This window comes from Pyrgilauda ruficollis, unplaced genomic scaffold, assembly GCF_017590135.1.
Source record: "Pyrgilauda ruficollis isolate IOZ18807 unplaced genomic scaffold, ASM1759013v1 scaffold64, whole genome shotgun sequence".
NCBI classification, from domain to species: Eukaryota; Metazoa; Chordata; class Aves; order Passeriformes; family Passeridae; genus Pyrgilauda; species Pyrgilauda ruficollis.
The window spans coordinates 1,546,397-1,571,731 of NW_024528155.1; the positions used below are offsets into that span (position 1 = coordinate 1,546,397).

The 25,335-nt window shown below is 37.3% G+C and overlaps 1 protein-coding gene across 1 annotated transcript in view; it reads left to right on the forward strand.

Moving 5' to 3' along the window:
* PRDM6 (PR/SET domain 6) overlaps positions 1-17,141 on the forward strand; it is a 74,312-nt gene extending 57,171 nt beyond the window's left edge. Inside the window, exons 7-8 of the mRNA XM_041484176.1 lie at positions 9,845-10,021; positions 17,027-17,141. Coding sequence (XP_041340110.1) covers positions 9,845-10,021; positions 17,027-17,141 — 292 coding nt within the window. The remainder of the gene's footprint in view (positions 1-9,844; positions 10,022-17,026) is intronic.
* The last annotated feature ends 8,194 nt before the right edge of the window (positions 17,142-25,335 follow it).

Sequence of the window (25,335 nt, forward strand, 5' to 3'; positions counted from 1 at the left end):
TTGACTAGATACCTCAGAGTCAAAGTTGGTTTGAAAGTTTGTCAATACAGAATTTTATGGCTGTGAACTGAGGATGAAATTTAGCTGAACAAGTGAATTAAAATTTCAGGTACTCTGACTGGTGGCACAGTAAATATAATGGAACCATTATTTATGAATCAAAGCTGGTTTATTTGACAATTTTGATAGCTGGCAGGACAAAAGACAAAAATCAAATTAATTCAATAAAAAAGGCTGCCTGTATTTTGTCTCTTCTTCAGCTGTGCAGATTTGAGCATAACAGCTGAATCCCTGAAAGGTTGTTCTAAAAGCAGCTTTTAATTGTGAATTAGAGTTTTAAAAAACACTAACAAAAAAGTAGCAAAGACTGAGTCTGTGCATGTGTTTGTGTGCATGTCTATGTCTGCTTGTGTACTTTGTGTACTATCTACATGTACACATATGCTTGTGTGATTCTATGGGTAAGGAGAGAATAAGTCCATTTTTCCAGAAGAAATATCAAGCATGTTAGGGACTAATTAGATTCCAAGCTAATATTAATAAAAATTAAATAATTGATAATATTATGAATGTGAACAAGCCCTTTCAACATTTTTCTGGATTTTATGCTTGCCTCAGCAGAAGCAAATGCCTTGCTAAGGGAGCTGTAGGACAAAACTGGTGTCATGAAATTTAGGTGTCACAATGTAGAACACTGGTCCTGAAAGGTCTGCTCTCCTACATCCCATGGACTTTCATGTTTCCGGTATTGAAGCATCCTAAGCATACTGTAAAGCATAAAACAGTGCATCCTCGAAGAGTCTAGAGACTGCAAAAGGCATGTTGTGAGGTCCTCCACATACCTTTTCAGTGATTCATCCAATCAGGTGTGACGCCTAGATTTGTTCTTTTGCTTGAAGCAGTGACTTCCTTTGTGAAGAAGCAAGTTGCAGATAATAGTTAATGCAAGAAGGGTCTCTCTTAATGGCACTATTCTTCACTCTAAGTGACAGCTAAATATTTATTTTGTCAGAGAAAGAAAATGAGGGTAAGCCTGTCTTACCATTACCTCTTTCATTGTGGAGGTGAGAGATTAATTTTTTAAAATTACTTTTATTCCTTTTTTATTTATTTCCTCCTAAGCAGGTTGTGTCAAATATTGTCCAAAACACAGACTAGATTTCTGGTCTTCACTCTTAAAAGTGAACATTCTCCTTAGTAGGGTGCTGATTCATGGTGTCTTACCTCAGACTCTCCTGTGCCTACCCAGCCAGCAGCTTCCTCAGGAAAGTCTGGAGCATTGTCAGCTCAGAATACCCTAGGGCATAGTAGGAAATCATCTTGCTATGATTAAGGTAACTGCAATTAATTCCATGCTTGAAATTACCATAAATAGCTGCCCTAGGGTCTGGGTTATCATATCCTTGCTTAGAAACTATTATAGTTTGAGCTTACATCACAGGAAACTTTTTGTGTTTTAGTGGGTACCACTTATTTAGGGATACAGTGTCTAGAAAAAGTGGCCTTTGGTTTCTTAAACATTTTGCATTTTTCTAGATGAAAATATTTAAGTGTTGTGCAAAATTTCCAGGAGACATGAAAGTAAGGTATAATTTGTGAAAGAATACCTGCTTGCCAGCCCAAAGTTCTGGTTGCAGCTCTCTGTTTTTTATTTTCTCAATGACATCTGCAGCTCCGCTTCAGCTGATAAACAACTCCTCATTTATTGTCAGCAATTTGTGAGCACACCAGTCACTGCATCTTTGATGTGACTGAAACAGCAGGGCCTGTTGTCTCTAGGAAATAGACTTTAGTCTATCTGCTCTGGCTTAGTACTTGTTTTGCAACAGTGCTGTGCAGGGAAAACACCTTTAAATCTATACAGAAGTCTGATTCATGGTCTAAAATACAAGAAAAGCAGACTACTTGAAGCTTGAGAAATCCAAACAAAGACAATACAACAACTGAGATTAAGAAAACATCTAAATGAGAGCAGATATAAATAGGCCATAATATACATAATTCCATGAAGTAGTAAGAAATAAACGATCCTATTTATCAGGCAAATCACTTAATAAATCAAAATCATTTTAAAACTTTATTAATCCCAAATAGGAAAAATTATTAAAATCATCTGCTGTACTTTCTGCTTTATTTAAAGAGTAAGATTTTAATTTAAAATCACTTTTAATTGTTTACTGGTTTACTTATATACTTCTCCCTTTCCACCAAAAAGTTTTGAGCTTGTTACATTTTTTAGGGCTTCTCTTTGAAATTAACAGTAATTGGGTTTGAAGTGTGTGTGGGAGATAGAAATTTAAATTTGTAAAATCTTGAACTCGGGGACCTTCTGAACCTTTAAGACTTGGTTAAGCCTTGACCAGACAGAAGCAATTTGAGAAGATATTTCTGGAAGCAAGAGTTGAAAAACTATTTTTGTACGGCTTTTTTTGTTTATTTTGTTGGGGTGGTTTGTTTTGGTTTTTTGTTTGTTTTTGTTTGTTTTGGTTTGGTTTTGTTTGCTTTTTAAATTATTATTATTTCCTCTCTTCTGCTGCAGATATTCCCAACAATTCTGTTTGTAAGGCTCAAAAAGGGGCTAACCAAAACACTTTATTATAATGAACAATTTTTATTTTAGTTTTTTTAACAGTAACCACTATTCTGGTAATGACACAGTCTTTTTTAATGACATCACTCTTCCAAATCACTATGATCACCAGATTCAGGATACATTGGTGTTGAGGGAAGGCAGAAGGCTTCAGTTCTTAAGATTTCTGTGTGGCATATTTTTGTGTACAACCTGTACGTCTGTATGACATATATTCTCATTGATTGCCAGGGATTCAAGTTGAGAATCTAAGGAAAAGCACACTCCATAAATGTGTTCATGGATGATAGATTAGGGATGTGATCTGGCACTCACAATTCTTCTTTACTCAAAAGACATTAGACTTATGTTTTCCAATATCACCTCAATATAAAATAGTAAGCATGTTTTGTTTTGTTTTGCTTTTCTTAACAGGAAGTTGAAGTTACCAATTTAATGTTTTTCTCTAATATCATGGCTTAGTCCATTTTGTGTTTATATTTTCTTTATAGGTTCTGTGCCTTTGACCTTGATGCTCTCCCCAAGTCTACTAATTGATTTGAACCTCTCCAAAACAGACTTCTAAAAAATAAGTGTTTTGAGCAAGAGTTGTCTATTTCTGTTTATTGAGCATTGCTCAGTTAAAGTAAACTTCATGCTGAATTTAATGCTGGTTCTTGCATAAACTTCTCATAAAGGTTTGCAAGTGCCCAGTACTCAGAGCTAAAAACAATAAAGGTCTACAGAGCAGTAACTCTCCCTGACAGCTTCAGGAGCTTGCAGATGCTCCAAGTGTGCTGGCTTTCTGTTTTGGCTGGTTTCTTCCCAAGCATTTGTAACAGATGATTGCAGAATTCCCAGCAGGTCCGGCTCTGCCATCCTTGCTGCTGCACGGTGCCTGAGGTGCTCAGGACAGCAGCTGTGCTGCTTGAGGGGAGCACCAATGCAGCAGGGGATGTGGAGTCCAGAGGCAGTGAAGGTAACCACCCATGGCTCTGCTGATGCTTGGGATGTTTCTGTGTGCAAGTTAGCAGTATCCTGAGGTGTCACTTTGCTCTCCAGCCTTAATTCGACTTGCTAGAAGAAGATATTCCACAAAAATACCTTCCTTTGAGAGAAACTGTGACCTAACTCCTCTGACTGCAGCTGTGCCCTTAAAGCTGCGCCTTGTATAAAGGCCAGATCCTGAGAACTGATGCTGGCCCTGCTTCAACATGCTGCTCGTGGGGTTTCTTGCAGAGGCTGTGGCATGGCAGCCTCCACCCTATAACAATGAGTAATGCTGTCCTGGGTTCAAGGGAGCCCTGTGTCCCACTCTTTGAGACCATGGGATCAATCACCTTTTCGAATCCCAGAAGCAAAGAGGAAGTCAGGTAAAACCACCAGGATGCCTGCACGGATGAATGGGGAACTCCTGGATGAATTCAAAGACAAAAAGGAAGCCTCCAGAGGATGCAAACACAGACAGGTAGCCTGGGAGATACACAGACAGATTGTCTAAGCAGCCAGGAATCCCTTTGGGAAAGTTAAAGCCCTGATAAGATTAAATGTGGACAGGGACATCTAGGACAACAAAAGCTTCTGTTGTTACATCAGTGATAAAAGGAAGACCAGGGGAAATGTGGGGCCTCTCTAAAAGGAAGCAGGAGGCCTGGTGACCTAGGACATGGAAAAGGCTGAGCTTAACTGGCAAATGTTCACACCACTCATGTTGCAGAAGGCAAAAGCAGGGACTGGGAGAATGAAGAACTGCCAGCTGTAGAAGATTAGATTGAAGACCATCTAAAGAACTTGAAGATGTGCAAGTCCCTGAGGCCTGGTGAGAAGCATGTGCATGCCCTGAGAGAAATGGTGGATGAAGCAGCTAAGCCACTTTTGGTCATATTTAAGAGGTCAAGACAGTCTGGTGAAATTCTGCCGATTCAAAAAGGGGTAACATAACCTCCACTGTTAAAAAAAAAAAAGACCTGGAGAACTACAGGGCAGTCAATCTCACCTTGGTACTTGGCAAGAGCATGGAGCACATCCCCCTGGCAACTAAGTTAAGGCACATGGAAAAATAATGGGGTGACTGATGATAGCCAATGTGATTTCACTAAGGGCAAATCACGCCTGACAAATGTGGTAGCCTTCTACAGTAGTGTTTACAGAGCTGGTGAATACAGAATAGAGACTGAGGTCATCTACCTGGACCTGTGCAAAATGTTTGCACACAGCAGCCTTGTCTCTGAAGTGAAGAGACATGGTTTGATGGTCAGATCTCTCAATGGATAAGGAATTGGCAGGAAAGTTGCACTCAAAAGAGTTGTGGTCAATGGCTCAATCTCCAAGTGGAGAGCAGGGATATTCCTTAGAGGCTGCTGTTTGGGCTGATGCTATTTAGCACAGCAGCGTTTGTTGGTGAAGGACAGAGTGATCTTGGCTGGTTAGAAAGGTGGGACTGTGTGAACATCATGAAGTCCAACAAGAGCAAGTGACAGGTCTTAAGTGTGGTTCAGTCCAATCCCAAGCACAAATACAGGCTGGTTAGAGAATGGAATGAGAATATTCCTGAGGAAAAGGACTCAGAGATTTTGGGGGATGAGAAGCTGGACATGAACCAGGGGTGCACTTGCAGCCCAGAAAGCCAAACATGTCCTGGGCTGTGTCAAAAGCAGAATGAGCAGGAAGTTATTCTCCCCCTCTGTTCAACTCTTGTGAAACCCCACCTGGAGCACTGCATCCAGCTCTGGGGATTCCAACATTAGAAGGATGTGGATCTCCTAGACAGAGTCTAGAGGACAATCCCAAAGATGATCAGAGGAAAGAGGGGTCTCAAGCTCAAAGGTTGAGAGTGTTTGGGCTGTGCAGTGTAGAGAAAAGTAGGGCTCAGGGACACTTTATATGAGCTTTCCAGTACACATTGGAGCCTGCAAGAAAGCTGGAGAAAGACTTTTTGTGAAGACATTTAGTGATAGAACAAGGGATAATGGCTTTAAACTGAAAGAGGGTAAATTTAGATGGGATGTAAGAAAGAAATTCTTTAGTGTGGGGGTAATGAGATAGACTTGAAATTTTCCCAGAGAAGATGTCGATGCCCTGTCCTGGGAATGATCAAGGCCAAATAGGATGGGGCCTTGAGTGGAGGATATCCCTGCCCATAGCAAGGGGTTGGAAACAAGATGGTCTTTAAGGCCCCTTTCGACACAGACCATTCTATAACTCTATGATCATGTTGGTTTTTTACTTAGTTGTCAACAGGGAAAAAAGCATTTTCAATCGCATGCCAGTCTTTCCTTTCAGCTGGTACTCTTTTCTAGCTCTTTCTGAAGAAAAAGAATAGAGTGCTGCACTGTTTTGTCTCACTGGGATGAGAGAGTTTCAATGACAAAGTTACAAGTATTCAGGAACTCACTCCTACAAGCAATTTCTCTTCTAAGATTACACTAGAATTCCATATGCCCCTTGAAAAGAGCAAATTCACTTCTGACGAGGCCACACTAAACACCTATTAATCATAAACAAAAGAGTTGAAAATTCAGTGGAAAATAATGATTGGATTTTCCAAGGTTCTAATAATTCGAAGAGTTTACAACTTATGATGTAGAAAATAAATTTATAATACTTAGAAACACTTAGGAGTCAGAATTTGGAAAATATATATTTTTTTTGGCAGAGGAATAGTAAAAGACAAATAAAGCTATATCAGTTTTGCTAAACAAAAATCTAGAAAGAATTAATCTAAATGTACAGCTGTCTCTCAGTATCTATTTCAGATGAACACATATGAATTTTTCTACTCTCTTAACATGCTTTGTACATGTTAGGGGTTCTACATTTCCTGCTCAAAGCATGAGCTTTGGTGAGGTTCAGTGAGCCTTATAGGGAAGCATGACTTTTGTACTGGTCCCATACATGATGTAGTTTCACCCAGAAAAATATCAGCTGCAAAAGTAATAAATTTTAATACAGGAAAAGACCTCACCAAACAGCAAAATCATTCAAGAGATTGTCTAGCTTAGAGAGCAAAATTTATTCCTTAGTGTTTTCATTTTGAAAAATGTGTCTTGTGCAACTTGGAAAAGTTAAAATTATGAGTTACCACAAACCCTGAAAACTATTACACTAGAATTGCTGTCAGAATTTCAATTTAGATGGCCTGTGTTCCTATATGGGCCATCATATAGTCAGAGACTTTAGGATTCAGGTCTCTAGAAAAAGCTGATGGATTCTAAATGTCAGTAAACCTAGGCAGCTTAACAATTATGCATGGGATTAATAACAACAGTGTAACTTTTCCAATAGGAAAATTTTCTTCTGGGTAAGTAGATTTCCTTTCTTTAAGCTCAAAAAGAAAGATGTGGAGCTAAAAGCTATGTGTTGAATAAAAAACATTAGAACTACTTTTGATCCTGTCAGAACATCATTCTCATCTGCAAATGGCTGTAATCAGTTCAGCTGCTCTTAACTGCAATTTAAAATTACTATCTGATAAGATTTTGATTCACATGGATACTGTGAAGCTCAAGAAAGTAAAATACATGTATTAGTTATTCCAAGGAAATGAGTTTTTCTGAGCTGGGAGTGCATTCAGTCCAGCAGTGGATTTTTGAAAGCACAGCCTATGAAGACCAACACTTCTGTCCCTTTGTCAATGTTCCTCCTTGTCTGCAGAACTCTGTTATAGCGAGGTCACCATCTGAATTCATTGTCCCAGTGCAGACAAAAGTGATGGCAGAAGACATAACTGCTACATCAAAGGCAGGCGTGCTCTGCCCATGTCAATGTACTCACTGAACCGAGCACTGCTCGTGTTCAGTCCTTCAGCACCGCTTTCATTTTTTTTGAACAATAACATATTGATTTTGTTTTCTTTCAAGAAAAAAAATTCCAAGCACAGTAAAATTGTTACCAGAGAACAGAATGATAACTTTTGTACTTATTGAATGCAATTAGTTTTTTTTGCTCTTTGAAAAATAGTAGTATCCAAAAGTTGTCAGAAGTTGGCATATTTAAATCCACAATTGTGCAAATTAGAGCATTTTTAAGATGTTACAGTATTTTAATGCATTTTTAGGCTCTCTTTTTAAAATTAATTTCACCTAATGTGTGTCATTTATCTAAGCTTAAAAAAAAATTACCCATTTTAGCTTTAATTAGAATTACCTGGATATAAACTGGATAAATTTGTCCTCTGCAAAGAGAAGGGTAACTTGTTTAATAGTTTTTCTCCCAAGATGTGAATCAATCAGAAAAATGGAGTCAAAGTGATCTAACAATTGGTGATCTTTTGCACGGTTGATTTACTTGAGCTTAAGCCAGTGAAATATATTCTGAGTATTTTGTAAAGAAGACATTTATTTTGAGCCAATGAACCCATATTGTTTGGCATCACAATGTTCACCTATATCTGGTTTGAAATTTTCACTGTTTACAGAGAAGTTACAGTGTGAATTTTCACTGCATTAATCACACTGATTTATTTATCACTTTAAAAAATAAAAAGATTAATTTACTTTATGTAGCATTGCATCATTTTTTGTAGTTGCTGTTAAAAATAGATAACCAGAGGCTAATAGATGTTAATAGTCTCCTTCACTATTAAAAAAATCAATGTTTCTTGGATATGGAATATATTATTTCATTATTTTGCTTAAAAGTGTTTGATTACTGCATTCACCAATTATCTTTGTTTTACCAACTCTTGAAATTTCATACCAAATTTGATAAATATCTTCTGTGCAAATTAACTTTGGACTCCAAGAAAGGTGAAAACTTGGCATGTTACTACTTGTCTTTCAGTAAGAGAAACAGAAAAACACTTTCTTGGGTTTTGGGTTTTTCTAATACTATTTTACGTATATCTGTGTATCTTTAAGGGCCACATCATCTACCCTTCCACAGCTTTCATATCTTACTTTCAAACCTGTTGGAGAGTAGTTAGATTTTCAAATGCAAGTAATTAAAATTGTAAGCTATTGAGTTATTGATGAATACTGAGCTATTAATCAAGCTAAAAAATTCTACAATCAGGGTTCAGTGCTCTGAAGCACTGTAAAATAATAGTATTTGTGTTCAGTGATGCAAGTAGCCACAATTAAGCAGTTCACTTGACAAATGAGATAGCTCACTTTATTTTGCACTTAATTGAATTGTACATGCCTGGTCACCATTGTCTCTTTCCCTTTAATTTTGGTTTCTAGCCATTTAAACATATACATTTATTACAGAGAGAGCAATTAAGTTGTGTTGGCCATTGGCTCTGGAAACACAGACACCAAGAGTTAAAATGTTGTGCAGGGTAAAAATCGTTATTATCCCTCCAGAAAAAAAGATCTTAGTTTTCTTAGCAAACAGTCTGATAAGCATTTAGGACTCTGCTACTAACTTAAAACAAATGTGAAATGGAAAAAAAACCCCTTGTAGGATGCTGATACAAGGCCACTTTTACCTAAGAGAAATATATAGACATGGTTTCTTGGCATTTTATTTTAGCTAGCATTTCAGCAGACTAGTCTCACATTGCTGTCTTGCATCCCTTTTTTTTTCTGTGTTTGCAGTCTGCTTGTTATGACAGTGAATTTGTAACATATCAGTCAGTTTTGTGTGTTTGTTTGCTATGTTTACTTTTAACAAGATGTGTTGTTGAAAACCTGAGTTCTGAGTTTCCTTTCAAGATCCCCAAAATAGGCATTTTCAATCTAGATGGGAGAAAAAATGTTAATGAAATGTAAAGATTTTCAACTGAAATAAGATAACAGAAAGATAATTGTAATACAGTGGTCATTTTTTCCAAGTCTGTTATTGAAATCAGTGATCTCTAAAAACCCCCAAAGCAATATCAGGAGTTTAATTGTGAATAGTTACAGAATAATGATAGGATGTACACAAAACCAACAGGCATGCATTTGCAAGTAAGACTACACCAACAAACAGAAGATTTCATGGATCCCTCAGCTCCAATGTGTGTGGATCTTTTTTTTTTTTTTTTTGACTAAGGAGTACTGTTGAGTTTGAGAGAACTGAGGCAGGCTGACATGCAGTGCGAACTCACTAGTTTGCTGATTTATGGGTTTTGGGTCCCATAGACTCTCATTTAATTCCTGCCCAAGAATTTCACATTTGTTAAAGAGGTTGTGAAGTTTTGGGTTTGTGTTTCCCAAGAAAGACCCAGAGAAGGGCACCCACAGTTCTCTTTGGAAATTACTGTGAAGATCAGAACCCCCCTCCCATGTGTTTTCCTGCTCACGCCAACAGAAGGCACTGATGGCGTGCTGTTTCTCTTTCCCACTGCAGGCCCTACCAGTGTGGTCACTGCTCCCAGTCTTTCTCGCAGCCCTCGGAGCTGAGGAACCACGTCGTGACGCACTCCAGCGACAGGCCTTTCAAGTGCGGCTACTGCGGGCGTGCCTTTGCTGGTGCCACAACGCTCAACAACCACATCCGGACACACACTGGGGAAAAGCCCTTCAAGTAAGTACTTGAAGCCAGCCGCTTTTGCCAGCTGAGATTAGAGAGGGAAATGCACTGCTGCTGCTCACTAGCATCGCCAGCACTCAGCAGATGTTCCCTTGAAAGCCAAGGTCAGACCATGAGGTAAAACTAGTGGTGCTGTTAAAATCAGAATTTATATGGGTTTGTTTTTGAGTTTCCTGAAAGTACAAGTTCCTGTTCTCTAATGATACCTTGATTGTTTTAATTAAGTGGCAAGCTGCTGCCAGAGAACCACAGCTGAAAATATGATCAAGACTGAGAGAGGCCATGCTGTAAGAATACTAATATAATTCTTTGATGCCTATATGCTGAGGTAGATGGAGCTTCACTTAAAAGCTAATTTGGCTATAGTTATATATGTAGGGGAAATATGCACCTTCTTTTAGTCTCAGATGCACTGGAGAGAAAATGTAACTCTGACTTGTGGCATAAGTTTTGAAAGATCATAGTAATAAATTGAAAGTGTTCAGCTGTCCAAGGTATAAGAAAAAAAAAAAAGTCACCTAATAAAGATGATTTTACATTAAACAGACTTCGTTAATTTCTGAAGTTTTCAATTACTGGTATTAAAACTAAGCACATACCTGTCTCAGAAATCTTCCAGCAGTGCTCATTTCCAGCAATAGTACAGCTGATCCAGGTATATTTTAGCCTCTGTTGTGCAAGACTGTCTACTAAACAGGAAGTGTTCTCCAAAGCAGAAGAAATATATCCCGTACTTGTGTCTTTGTCTTGGCTGAACTGACAGGCTCGGAGTATATATATGTGGCCACTGGAGCAATTCCACCTAATGTATAGATATCACTTCTTTTGGAAGCTTCCTGGATGTTCCTAGGAGGAAGGGGAATAAGTGTAGAAGAAGGTTTGTGTCTCTCCCAGTTCTCCAAGTACTGTCTGTTCTCTTTCTACTTTTCTCTGTTTGACTTTTTTTCCCCTACTTTTGCCAGACAGTGCTTTTGATCTGGTTAATGTAAGAGGCTCAGCCGTGGGGCCTGTCAGAACCCCTCATAACAAGCCCGACAGAGATACTGGCGAGCACGCTCTGCCTCCATATAAGGCTGGAAGGAAGCACAGCCTCCCTACATGTCTTTGCTGGGGGCAACGGGGCAGAGCCAGAAATAAAATGCTGCATATCCAGTAGAGAAGGACTTGCATAGCGGAAATCATGGCTAGGATAGCGTGGAGACTCGGAACATCTAAGTATCGACTTCTCTTGAACCAGTCTGTTGACTGCTCCGAGCCCACAGAAAGTGAGCCAAAAATGGTGTGAGCAATCAGATTGATTTTATCTAGTTGCTGTGTAAATAGATTTTAGTAATTAATGGAAGAGGTTTCCAGGTCAGAATGGAAAATAGATTTCATTTAATGTTAAGGTGTTACTTATGTGTAACCTTGTTGACTCCACTTAATTTTTTTCCTTAACATCCTCTTTTTGTCATGTTTCCAATAGGTCTGCTATTTTGCCCCATTTAGAGTCATTATTTTTCCCCTTTGGTTTACTAATTTATTTACCCTTTTCCAAAATGGACTTGATTACAGCACAATTTCATTTGTGAAAGAGCTGAATGTATGTAATACAACTGACAAGAGGTCTGGGATTTGTCTTTTTGGTTTGGTTTGGTTTGGTTTGGTTTGGTTTTGTGGGTTTTTTTGAGGTTTTGGGACTTTTTTTTTTTTTTTTTGGTTATGTTTTTCCCTGCTCATGTGGAAACATTTAAGTATTCCAGGATGTATCTGACTATTAAGTTGCAGGACAGAACAACAAAAAAAAACCTGTATGCTTTGTTCTTATTCTTTATGATGTATGGCATAATTTCAGTAGTGCAAGGTGTTTCTTTAGTTTCTTCCTCAAGCACAAGAAACAGTAGTACCATTTTCTCTCTGGAAGGCTTGTTGAAGTATTTGCACTAAGCTGTCTAGTAACTCTAGTAACTTCATGTGAAGCTAAAACTGGAGCTGCAGATCTTCCCATTCCTGCTAGTCAGATAAGAGGACACACAAGCCTTGATCCTGCAAGCTGTTCAAAAGGGCAGATTTGTCTCTCTTGCAGGACTACTTGCATTTGAGGGAGGAGGGGCAGAAAAATTATCCAGAAATCAATCTATTTACTCTCTGCTGGAGGAAAAAGAAAGACCTGCAACTCATCTTGATATCTCATCACTGTTTGGATCTTCGTTTGGAAAAGAGTTGCTCAAGATCTGGTGTTAAGAAAGTTTAGGAAAAAGCCTTCAACAAATTCCATTAAGCAAGAACCATAAATAGAATTAACAAAATTTCTCTCTCTTGATCATGCAACATAGGTTTAAAATGTTTGTTTACGAAGGAATTTTGAGAGTACTCTTAGACACACACACACACACACACACACACAAAAAAAAAAAAAACAAAAAAAAAAAAAAAAAACGGAAAAGACCACTGAGATAGTGTTTCTGCTCCAGAGAAGTTTGTATTTGTGGTGATGTACACACTTCTTTTAACTAATATTTTTAACATTAGAAAGAATTGCCATGCATGGATAGTGATAAATTACTTAAATTCTAGCTGAGTTATTTTAAAAATAACAGGTATAATTTTGAAGGTGCTTCTGCTGTGCATGCAATCTCATGATTTCTAATGCAGTAGGGAAGCTATGTTCATATGTGGCATATAGACAAATTACAGTCAGCATGGATTAAGTCAGCAATGTTAAACACTAAGTATGTTTGTATGCATATTATTTCCAGAAGCCGGTTTTAAAAATGGTGAACATTGGTGACAGTATTTTAAAAAATATTTCAGATTGATTGCTTTGTGAGAGGATGTTTGGGACTGGTTAAAAAGATTTTTCTGTGAGAGGGCATTTTCTTTGTAGGTCCTAGGTAAATTTGGATGTATGGTGGAAGACTTTTCTATTTTCTTTTCATTAAGATAACAATGCTAAGTGAGGTTATCTGTAGTCAAAGCTTTAGCTGAATTTGACTTTTCATGTCATCACAAGCTATCAAGCCAGCCTCACCACTGTAAAGTTTTTGTGCATTCTTATCTTACTGAAGTCTCCACTATGGCTGCTAGTCTGGGAACAAAGATCTTAAGTAAATTAAAATGCAGGAGAAAAAGGAAAATTATTTGTCACCTCTTTCTCTTAATTTTTTCTCACCCCCTCCCTACTTCCATTTCAGCAAAATTTAAAAATAGTGAGGGGATTTGCCTACAGAATCAGGGTAATTCAAATATTTAGGAGTCAATCCAAAATAATTAAGAGAAAAGATTCTTTCAGCCTCCAACATTTTTCACATTGTTTCTTATGAAATGCAAAACTGGGGAGCATCCATTTTAGGTTGAATATGTATATGGTACCTGTAGTGACATCTCAGTGTTGTCAAGAGGGATTCTCTTTGGTTGATAATTTTTCCTGGATTTTTGATACCCTTCCAAAGGAGTTTAAAATGTAGTATTAAATGTACTTGCTGAATGAAATCTTAAAATGTTTATTTTGAGAGTATCAAGTTAATGTCTTTTTCTCTAAAATAGACCCTCAGCATTTTCTCCACGGCAAGCCTTTCACAGAGGTTGACATAAATGTGCAAATTAAACTAATCCTCACTGTCAATGTTTTGAAAGCACTGTGAAGCAAACAAGCAGACCAGTAACAACGAGGGCTATCTAAACAAAATCAGAAACCCCAGTACTGTAGCAACATCCCAAAACTATTGGTGGACTTTGTGAACTTAAGAACAATTCTGTTTACCACCTCCACCCAAAAAAATCATACCAGGAAACCCTGTGGCAGAGTGAAGCCTTGAGGCTGAGGAGGCTGAATGCTATAGTGCATTGTTCCTTACAATTACAGTGTACACAGACATTGTAAAATAAGGCAACATGGATCCAGTTTTCACTGATGATATCTAATTGTTTGAGGACTTAGGAATTGCTTTGGACCTATATGTGTCTGGAGCTATTTAGATTCCATTCAAATGCCATCACATGGCCCTAAGTGGAAATGAAATTGTATCTCAATTAGTGTCATTATTGCCAATACATGTATCTACAGTGCAGGCTTAGCCAAATGCAGGCTTAGCCAAAATTTGGTATGTCTAGCATTCAGGCTTGGGCTCAGCCCCATAGTTGCTTGGTGTGTGGTCACATGAGATATTTTTCCTTTCTGACAATTTTGACAACTGTTCAAGTTTCCAACACAACATGAAACACGTATACAGGAACATGCACACAAAAACTCACCAATCTCATGCACAGAGCTTATAGGAGTGGTTATTCTGCTATGATGGGCTGGGAAACAATGGTTAGCAGAGGGAGAGACTGCACAGAGTACCTCACAATCCAGAAGAAAAACGTTCATGCTCTTCTTTCCATTCCTACCCACTGTGAGACAGTAATGCTGACTGCTGTGATACTATTATCTTCACCTTTTCTATCAGTTTGTATCCAGCAACAACTTCTCTGGACCACATTGAAAAGAGGAATCAGGAGCCTAATACACATCTCTGCCCATAAGCCAGGTACTTATATATCCAAAACTATGGTCCTGAAAGAACCACCCAGATAATTTGGAAGTACCTAGAAAATCTCAGGCACCTTGGTTAATATCTGAAGGTTATCCAGGTACAAGATAAAGACAGGGGAATTAAGTGCTTTGTCAGAAGCTTTATTCTGACTTTTGCCCAAGGGCTGTGTAAGTGCAGACGTCACAGTTTGACCAGCAGCAATGCTTGGCTTTACAGCCTTACTATTCATAAAGGGCAGGTGCTTGTATCGAGAGATTTATCCTTATTTCTGTCCTCTCTTTGGCATCCTTCTTTCCTGTGCCTTGGTGTTAGTGTATCAGCCTGTAGCTGGGAAGGTAGAGCACTCCTACAACAGAGGAATCTTGTGGATAAAGGCTAGGAAGTTGTATTTTAAAGAAATATGGTAAACCTTGCTCTGCACTTTCACTAGCAGTGCAAGGTGCTGAGTGAATGCCTGCCCAATTCTGGCCTCCCAGACAAGCTCCTGAAAAGATAAGGAGGCCTGCCACAGCAAATTATTTTAGTGGGTAACACTGTCTTTCGATCACTCTATAGCCTTTATCTAAGTCACTAATGGTGCCTAGGCATCTTGTTAGCCTGCATTTCGTTTATTTGGCCAGGCTCTTAAAATCGGGGCTTGCCACACCTGGTTTTATAGGTTATGTTGCAACTGTATCGCTTAACAGCTTAGTTAGGCAGGAATGCAAGCCTCCTATTACTCATCAAGCAAAGTACTTGTCTTTGTAGACATGAAAATAACCAAACTATCAAGTTCAAGTAGACAGTAATATCTCATACAGACTAAGCTAACCCCCCAGCCTTAAAATTGATTATAATGCCTCTGTGATAGATATATATGTATGTATATAAAAATAATACAATAATTTGCAAGTTTGTCAGGCAATGAAAGGTAGTATATTTTGACACACTAATCCAGTAAGTAATCAGTTTTCTAATAAACAATCAGCAGTGCACTAATGTGTCATCAGCACTTCAGGAGCTCTGGAGAGTGGATGATCTGCACATAGACGTTAATGAATACCCCAAAAATCATTAAGTAATCAATACTTCTGAGTTATTTTCATTGAGCTGATAGGTCTGATACATTAGAGCTGACATTTTACATTTGTCAAGATCACAGTGCAGTTTTTAACAGTGGCATAGGATGTTAAAAATATTCCATGAAAGACAATCAAGGAAATACAACTTAAAAGTGTTGACATTTTAGATTGGTACAGTAACCTCGATGAATGACTCTGTAGTATCTGTGCTAAATAGTCCTGAAGCAGAAATTTATCACCAAAAATTATTAATGTGAAGAATATCCACAATTATACATGTGTGTAAATATCTTTTTTTTTTATTTTATTATTTTTTTTTTTTTTAATAAGCAGATCACTGACAGTTCACTTTCTATCCTTCACACCAGTGAAGAGAGAAAGATTAAAATGAATTAGCTGAGTCCATTGTTTTTCTCCTTTGAAGGTGAAGGATTCATTGCAGTGATACTTTTATGGAGATATCTTTTTTGGAGATAAAACATCACATGGTACCATTAAACTGAAGATGGCTTTTGGAGTAAGCACCAGGAAAGATCTGGAGCATACAGGAAAGATCTGCTCCATCCATGTTTGTGACTCATCAGACCCTTCTCTAGTGTTCAGAATGCAAATCAAGAAGGCAGCATTTGCGAGATTAAATACAGTAGTTTGTCTTTAAGAGCAGGGATAAGGGATTAATTCCAAGGCAACCACAGCCCCTCCAAAATTCAATGGCTTTGTTCATTCATTCACACCGTATTTTTCTTGCAGATTATTCTCTAAGAGAGAACAGGGTAGAAAGGGAAACAATACAAAAGTGAAGCAATACTGATGGCCGTTATGAGTTCTTGCTCAACCCACAGATTTCTCAAATAGTGTGGATGTTTGCAGATAGTTAAGTAACCATTATATCTACGTGCCTTTTAAAAATGAATCCTACTACATGGTCAGATCAGATAAACAAAGAATTTTCTCTTGTTCTGGGACTGAACGATTACTGCTTTGTGATTTCTCATCCTCCAATAGGCAATTGTGGATTTTAAAAAAGCAGAAGGTGAAATTCTATTTGTCATCAATTTCTCTTAGGGGATACAGAGCAGAAAACTGCAGACAAGCTGCCTCTTTGATGGCTCACTCCTAAAAATCTCTTTTTGTTCTCTATCTATTTGAACCGACAGTGATCAGAGCTACAGCAGGACAGGCCTCTCTGGAGAAATCACCTTCCCCCTGCCTATTGACAGATTCCTCTGTTCTGAATCAGACAGGCCTTGTCCCATCATAGGCATCAAGGCCTTGGAAGTAGCCACCAATTAAACCTCTTGAGCCAGTAAAATCTGAAGCCACTTTTGAGTGTCTGTTCTGATTAGGCAGGATGAGACAAAGCCCATCACCCCTCCCCAGAGCAGCTCCCTGGTCTCAATTTTCTCTCTTGCCTTCACCAGGTGCGAGAGGTGTGAGAGGAGCTTCACACAAGCCACCCAGCTGAGTCGACACCAGAGGATGCCCAATGAGTGCAAGCCAATAACAGAGAGCACAGAATCAATTGAAGTGGATTAACTGATTGACTGGTTGGAATTAAACTGCAAGGAAAGTCATGATTAAATGTCACGGACACTTAAGCAAAACCAAAGATTTCCTCTGAGCAACTTTCAATCAGTCCCAGAAAACCAAAAGCAGTAATAAAATAAGTAAGATGTTAAGAGATATTGATCCTGGCATGGAAGTGAGACCAGGAAAGAGATTATTTATTTATGACTAGGGATGAGTCTTATTTCAATTGACAAGTTACTTGGGACTGTTAACATTTCAAGTCCCTTCATGTATTGCTTTAATTCTAAAAGCCTTTATAATTGTTATTTAATGCCAAAGTGAGGAGTCTCAAGGGTTCTTCTGCTCATAGTTATGACTGAGAATGCACATGGACTTGTTTATTGTTGCACCTTTTTTGCAGCATGACTCAAAGGACCCAGATGTAATCTATACATTTGGCTGGGCTGGGCAAAGTTGATCTCGACATGGCTGTGATAGAAATTGCTGTGTGGGATGGAAAGTGATCACGAGCTATACCTGGGTCAGTGTCAGCCACCTCAGACCAAAGGGCATTCCATTTCCATAGTCTCATGCCTCACACTGTGTGCACTTTTTCATGCAACTAGTTTGCATTGGCACTGCCATAGATATTCTGCAAAAGAAAAAAACAAAAACAAAAACAAAAAATAGCAAAAAAAATATGGAGTGTTGTATATCTGCAAATATACGTTATACAAAGAAACAAGTAGGGAGACTGTGTTAAACTAATGGAGCTTTCAAATTCAGCCTAATAGCTATGAAAGACAGAGGTGGTAAAAAAGGATTTTAAACACTAAATATTCCAGTCCATGTGTAAATCATATTACAAGGAGCAGAAAACCGAGAAGATACTTCTGGTTTGGGTAACTGATTTAATGTCATGTGGATTTCTAGGAAAACCAATCAGAAATCCAAACTATAATCCATTGATATTTTCAGTCTGTTATCTGGATCAAATTGGATGCTCCTGTATTGGATGAAACTTTCAATACAGTTGGGCTGAGCTTCAAAACAAAAGATAAATCTGAATAGAGATACTCTATCAATTTCTTGGAGGCTTCATAGCATTCACTTCATGGAAATTTGCCTGGTACAGTGAATGAAGGAAAGCCAAAATATTCCCAACATAAATGTAAAAAGCTCAGATTACATTGGTTTGATTTAACAATTTCCGTATTTGCTTTTTCCCATGCTTTATCCATGATGTATTTCAGATTTCATGATTTTGTCTGATCAAATTATGTTTTCCCTTTTAGAGACCAGTGGCATTTGTTTATATATTGATTGTCTCAATGCTAGAGCAGTAGGTTGACAAAAATGTTTAAAAAAGAAAAAAAAAAAAACAAAAAAAAACAGAAAAAAAGAAAATAAATTAAAAGAAAAGAAACAGAACCACAAAAAATCACAACCACCAAGAAGCAAAACCTAAACAGTCTGAGGTCATGCTTTATTATGATGTAAAACTACAAAATAAAATTGTGGAGAATATGGGGATTAAAACAGAATAATTCAGTTTTGCACCAAAACTGAAGTGCTGAGTGGCTCATAAGGGCTCAGTTGATTATATTAAATATTTTAAACACATTTATGGGGATGATTTTAAATATGTAGAGAATAAAGTATCCAGTTCTGTAAAGGGCTAGACAGAATCAGCTACAAATTTGACACCAGGTTCAGACCATTTATGAATTCTGCAAAGAGCTCAAGCAGAAAAAGAGCTTACAGTAAAATTCAAATGCATTTAAAAGGAGTTTGAAAGCTAAGACATCCATACTGCATGGTGTTCATTTATTATATTCTAAAAACAGTGCAGCATCTGGAGTTTCCAAAGCTTTGTAGGGAATTACTTCAGGAGTATTTGTCTTTGGCCATTGAAATGTAAAAAACAGGGGGCAAAAATGATTTTTTTTTATAATTGTTCTAGCAAATACCAGATTATCTCATAAAGAAGGTTTAATCCTGTGAGTTTTCAGCTGTTTCTGAGTGCAGAGGTATGGGGAGTGAGCGATTCTGTCACCTGCCTGATTCTATCCTCAAAATTATGAGAAACTCTTAGCTACTATATAAATGTGTTCGTTTGTTTGTTTGTTTTTAGGTTCAAAGAAGCATGGGAAGCTGGGTAGGAAGACTTGTAACTTAAAGGTGACTATTTGAACATTGTTTTGTTCCTAGCAAGGTTAATGAAACAGAAGAATCCAAAATAAAATCCTCAACCTTTCAAACACTCATGCCTGGTAGCTCACATTTTCCCTTATTTAAGTGACTTAATGTAAAGTAACATACTGGTGGGGCACCAACTTTTAGTTAACTATTTGAATGGTATCTATTGATCATTTCTGCAAGCAAACAAAGAACAAGAGATCAGAAAATTTGTAAATGGACTAAGTGGGAAAATGTTATGCTCTGAAAAGCAAATGCAAGCTATGTTAGATCAGTGAGTTGAGCTGTTGCATTATCTAACCCTGTTCCCATGGTCAGGGATGAGGTTTGTGGCAGTGAAGAGCACTCCACTGTATTTGAACCCTGTAGTGCAAATAGTACCCAAGTATGTGCTTACAGAAATTGCAAGTTCCCTGCTGACTGCAGGTAGGCTTACTTGTATGTTTCCACTTAAACATGTCTAAATATTCTTCTGAATGGGTGTGAAGTAAAGGTCAATTGTTTCACGATTGTACTGGATTTTTTAAAAAATGCACTAGAGTAGTATGTCTACAGAACGTATTTTATTTTTCTTCCAAATAATTCTTTCTAGTGTAAATCACTATGTTGTTCCATATGCCTAAAGACAACTTCAATTATTGTATTATTTTATATATTGCATTTTCGCAACACATTTGGCAGCATACGAAAGCAATACAGTGAAAACCCATGATTTCATAGTGGCATTTTCTTGAGTACCACATTTGGCATTCTGTTACAGTATGGCAAATGTAAAACCAACATGAACACATAATACATTCCAGGTTTGGACTAAACCAAATTCAGTTCCTGTCTGGACTTCCCAAATACTGAGTGAGTTTCAGTTCATGTATCAGCAGAACAACTGTATATTTAGGTCTATTATGCATACAATATGTGTTTGCACACAGTAATCTGAAGCAGTAAGTGTAATACAATTATCTTTAAATGTAGTGATTATGTGCCTACCATTTCAGAATTTCTGAAGCACTTGGCATCTCTGTTTTGTAGTCTGGTAAAAAAATAAAAGCTTTTGGTTCTTGATTTTTTTTTTGGTCCAACCCTGAACATGTTGGAAATCATATTTTAAAATTGTGCCTAGTTCTGATTCTTTTTCAGTGTGGAATTAAATTCTGTATGTTCATAGAGTTATACCTTTCAGAAAGACTTTGGGTCCTTTATAAACCTACTTATAGCTGCTAAAGATGATAATTTAATATACAATTTGATTTTCTTCCCATGAAAGAAACCTGAATTGGGAATAATATAATAATTACAGCACATTACATGCTAGAAACTTAGAAGAAATTATTTGTATACCTTTTACTTTTGGTAACATCATCTCTCTTTTAAATTAAAATTTATTTTTTTGTATGGTGCCATTGCATTATGTGATGCTGTCTTATAGCTGAAAAAATGATGTGATTTCAAACAAATAAATAAAATAATGTCCTATAAATGAATATCAAGTCCTCATTGCTTTTAAGAGTAGTTAAGTTGTTCTCATTTTTTTAGAAATTACAATTAGGATGCAATTCTGTTCCATGCAAGTCCTTTCTGTGGATAAGATTCCAGAAAATATAATATTCTGGGACTCCATGAAATTTTTTTTTTCTTCCTAGATTTTGGAAGTTTCGACATCATCAAGTCAATCTGAAAAGGCCCATAAATCCACCCTATAGATGTAGAGTATGCTGAAGGGGTCCTGTGTTGTAATAAAAATAATAATGACACTGTAATTATGAAGATCAACAGTTTGCTTTCGTTTTTTTAAACTTCATAAAATTGCCTCTTTTTTACTGTAAAGGACCAATTAAGTCATGCATGTAGCTGTATTCTTGTGATATCAAATGTAAAGATTGCATTGTGTTTAAATGAAAATAACAGGCACACATTTAAAAAGATGAAGAAATGTAAATATATTTGATTAATAAAACATTTCTATTACTGTACCCTAAGCCTTTGTCTTATGTTAATATTACTTACGGAATTTTGTCTGTGCTCTGCAGAGAATTAAATATGCTAGAATGATTGTGCATTGAAGGTAGCCTCAAACAATCAGCATCCCTTGCTGTAGTTGTCATTATCAGCTTCCAAAAGGTGTTTGCAGCTTGGAAGTTGCAAACTCTTGCAGACAGAAGAGAATGAGATCAAGTTTAGGTTCCTTGGTCACTGAGTCTCACAACTCCTATGGATGTTTTGCTGGGAAAATGCCACAGTAGTGCTCAAGCAATTTCTCAAACGTATTTTGGAATACTTTCTATAGGTTATGATGTAAATCATGCCATATTATTACCAGGTTTTTCTATTTTGCCTACTCCAGTGCTGGGCTTTTTTGTGGTTAAGTAATTTTCTTTTACCCAAATCCTGATTAAAAGGATCACCATCTAGTGGACTAAGACAGAATTTCAAAATTCCAGTTGATGAGGACTCAGAACTCATTCATCAGAAGTCACTCTAAAACCTAGCTAAAAGCAGTAACCATGCCCCACTGCCAAGGACCTTCAGTGCCTTTTTCAGCATTATTTCACTGCCATTGTGCGTGTCAAAGAGCAGTGATTAGTCTACTAAGTTATCCCTTGTTCCACTTGAAAAAGTATAACTTGAGTATGCAAAAAATATGTTAGTTTCTGTCATTTTTCATGTTATATGACCTTTTACATAAGCACAAGAACCACCATGGTAGAATCATTGTGCAAAACTACTGTATTTGAGAAAATACTCAGGTAAATCTGCCAGCAGACTGCCTGCTGATTTGCAAGTAGCAGGGATAGTCAATCATTCAAAGAGTGTTTCTATGCATCCAAGGAAAGTTCTTTCTAACAAGAATTGTATTGAGTCATACAATATATGAGATTGTATCACCAAACCCGCATAATCTGTCATGAGCTAATGAGACAGAAAAGTCTAAAGGGGGTGGTGGGTGGAGGAGTCCTTTGGCTGGTGGCCCAGTCTATGATATGGAAAAGTCCTGGGGTCTACCACCTTGAAACTCTTTGGGTGCATGATTTAGAAGCGGTGAGACTCAGGTCTGCTAATATTTTTCTTTTAACTCGTTTACTGAACTTTTTTAGCTGCACTGAGGACCAGCAGTGTGCTGCTTGCTTAATTTATGTCTCAGTGAATGTGTCTGGACTTCCCAAATACTGAGTGAGTTTCGGTTCATGTATCAGCAATGTGAATGTGTTCACTGAGATCTGGGGAATAATCAATCTGATATTAAAGTACAAAAGACCAGGAAAGCTAGATAGCATCAGTTTTAATGTTCGGTTTTTGTTGGTTTTTTGTCCCGATAATGAGGACACTTGCTCCCAAACAAGTCAACAAGACATCATCAGTAACCAAGTCACTGCACAGACTGCTTAGGCAGCCTCCTTGGCACCAACAAGCATCTACCAGTTAAAACAAGTCCAATGACTTCTTAGCACCACAAACCCAAGCAACACTTCAGCTGATGACACACAGACATTGAAGCTGCACTCTGACCTCCATGTACTGAATGTCAATTTCCCCATCCTCAGACTTACTTCTTTTCATACTTGCTAAATGTCAGTCAACAAAACATTTTGAGAGAGACTTGGCCAGCCTCATGTTCCATAGTTGCAGGGTATCTGACAGCCTTTTGGACTAACCAATATAATGCAGGGTGCTTAATATGCCCAGATGTCTGGCGAAAATAGATGCCAACTATTGTACAACAATAATTAGGTCCCTAAAAACTAGATGTGCCACAAGCCAGTGCATCAGATGGGGGATTTACTTTTCTTATCAGTATTTCCTGGTGGCCACCCTGAGGATAATCAGCTAGTCAAGGGACAACCACAGGTATCTGCTTTGCTCTGAATCTCCATCATTTATGTAGGCATAAAATAAGGATCACAGAACATACCCCAGGTGATTTCCTATTCATGTAAGTAAGGACATCAGAAAACTAATGGTGTAGAAGACCTAGATAACCTAATACAGTTGGAACTGGTATAAAGACATAGGAAGGGAAGAGGAGCATACAGTCTATCACAAAAGGAATCAGAATCTTCCCACTCCATGTGTCTCATCTTAGAAGAAGGTATTGACAAATCTTAATTTGTTTTAAAACTATTTTTATTACAGATGACATAACTTTAGAGACACCCACTCTTTTGGAAAAGGATATTAGTGAAGCCTGGGCCATCCATTATAGCTATAGTTATATACTATAAAGGTATACTACCTTTCTCTCTAATGTTGTCTTCTCCACCAACCACAGCAGATGAATGATACCAATATTTAAATCCATGGAGAACCATGGATTTAAACTTTTTCCAGTCTTTAGTCTTCTCCCCCTCTCATCTTGCCTGTTATAATTTTCATCTATTTTACTTCTATTTTTCTTTTCCCCTCTGACATTACTGCATTCAACCATTCTTCTCATCTCTAGAGTTTCTCCAAATAAGTTTGCAAATGACCAGGGGAGGAACTTGTATTTGTTTATATTGGCACAACAAGTCACAAAAATACATTTTTTTATAATCTTAGCCTCAATAGAATGAGTCAAACTATAATAGTCATGCAGAGTTTTCAACCTGGAATTTATTTTTTTTTTTAGGAAGCCAAGAACATTTTAGCCTAAAGCACACACTACAGAGATCAAAAAATTCTTCTGGAAGCTATTTAGCTTTTTTTCTTTTTTATTAGCCTTATAACAGGACAATTGTTTTCTGCATTTCCCATGGCATAAAAATAATTATATATACAGTAAATAAAAATTTTCATCACAAAAATATTTTCTGTCAAGTAAAAAAAGAGTGCAATAAATGCATACACTGAACCATATTTGTAATGTCTGTGTGTTTGTTTGGGTCTCTCTTAATTTTCTCTCTTTTTTTTTTTTCCTTTAAAATATATAACACCATTTTCTTTTACTTACACATAAAATCCTCAAGAATAAGGCATTGCTGTAATAGTAATTGCACCACTTCTTTCTGCACAAAGAGGTTCTGCAGTAGTGTCTGGCCAGTCTGTGATAACAACACCATGTAACTCCCATCTCAGTTTTTGGAACAGCTTATGTGACAAAGATGTATGTTCCATGACCGTAGGCAGACACAGCTGAAAACTGTATCTGACTATTAATATCAGATTGTTGAGCTTGTTTTTATTTAAAAGCTAAAGATAGGGCAATGTTTGCATTCGTCTTTTTTGGGAGGTAAGCAGATCTGGGGCATTTAAGCTCTGAAGGAAGTTTAGAACTGTATTGTGTGTGCTTTCTATCTTCCTAGTTTTGCTTTGCTCTGTACAATAGTAGAGCTCCTAGAGAAAGATCTTCCTTCAAGTACACATTATCAATAAAGATTTTTCAGGCTGTTTTTAATTTTTTTCTCTCAAAATTTGCTCTCAAAATTTGCTCTCAAAATTTTCTCTCTAGAGAAGCAAACGGTTTGCTTGAAGTGGGGGGAGAAAAGAGAAAAAAAGGAGAGGAAAAAAGAAGAGAGAAATATTTTCTATAAGTTTTAGGGAAAAATAATTTTAAATGTCGCTATAAAATGGGCTGATTTGTCTCTTAAGAGCTCACTTTCATCAAAAAATATTTCAAGAGATACTTCCTGTCTAGATCAAATTAAAGGAAAAAATTAAAAACATTTTTAGACTACAGATCATGATACTCTGTAGAGTTTAATGTCTGGTTCTTCTGTGCAAGATTTTGAGTAACATCGTTGATTTCAAAATCATTGCTTTACTTTTTACCATGGCTGCAAAAATACTTTTTCTCTAACAGTCTTTCACAGTCATATGACCTAAATTCACCCCAAGTTAAGTCCTAATGGAAGGAATACATTGTGCACATATGTATTAACAAGTTATACCGCAGATTACGGAAGAATTTTAAGCCAAGTGTGGCTTTTCTCTTCCCTCTCCTTTGTTTGCTGGCACCTTTCTAGTTTAGGATTTTCCCATGTTAAATAAGGTTGCTGGTTATCTCCCTTTCTGACAACAGCCTAAGAACAAGGGCTCGTTGCCCACAAAA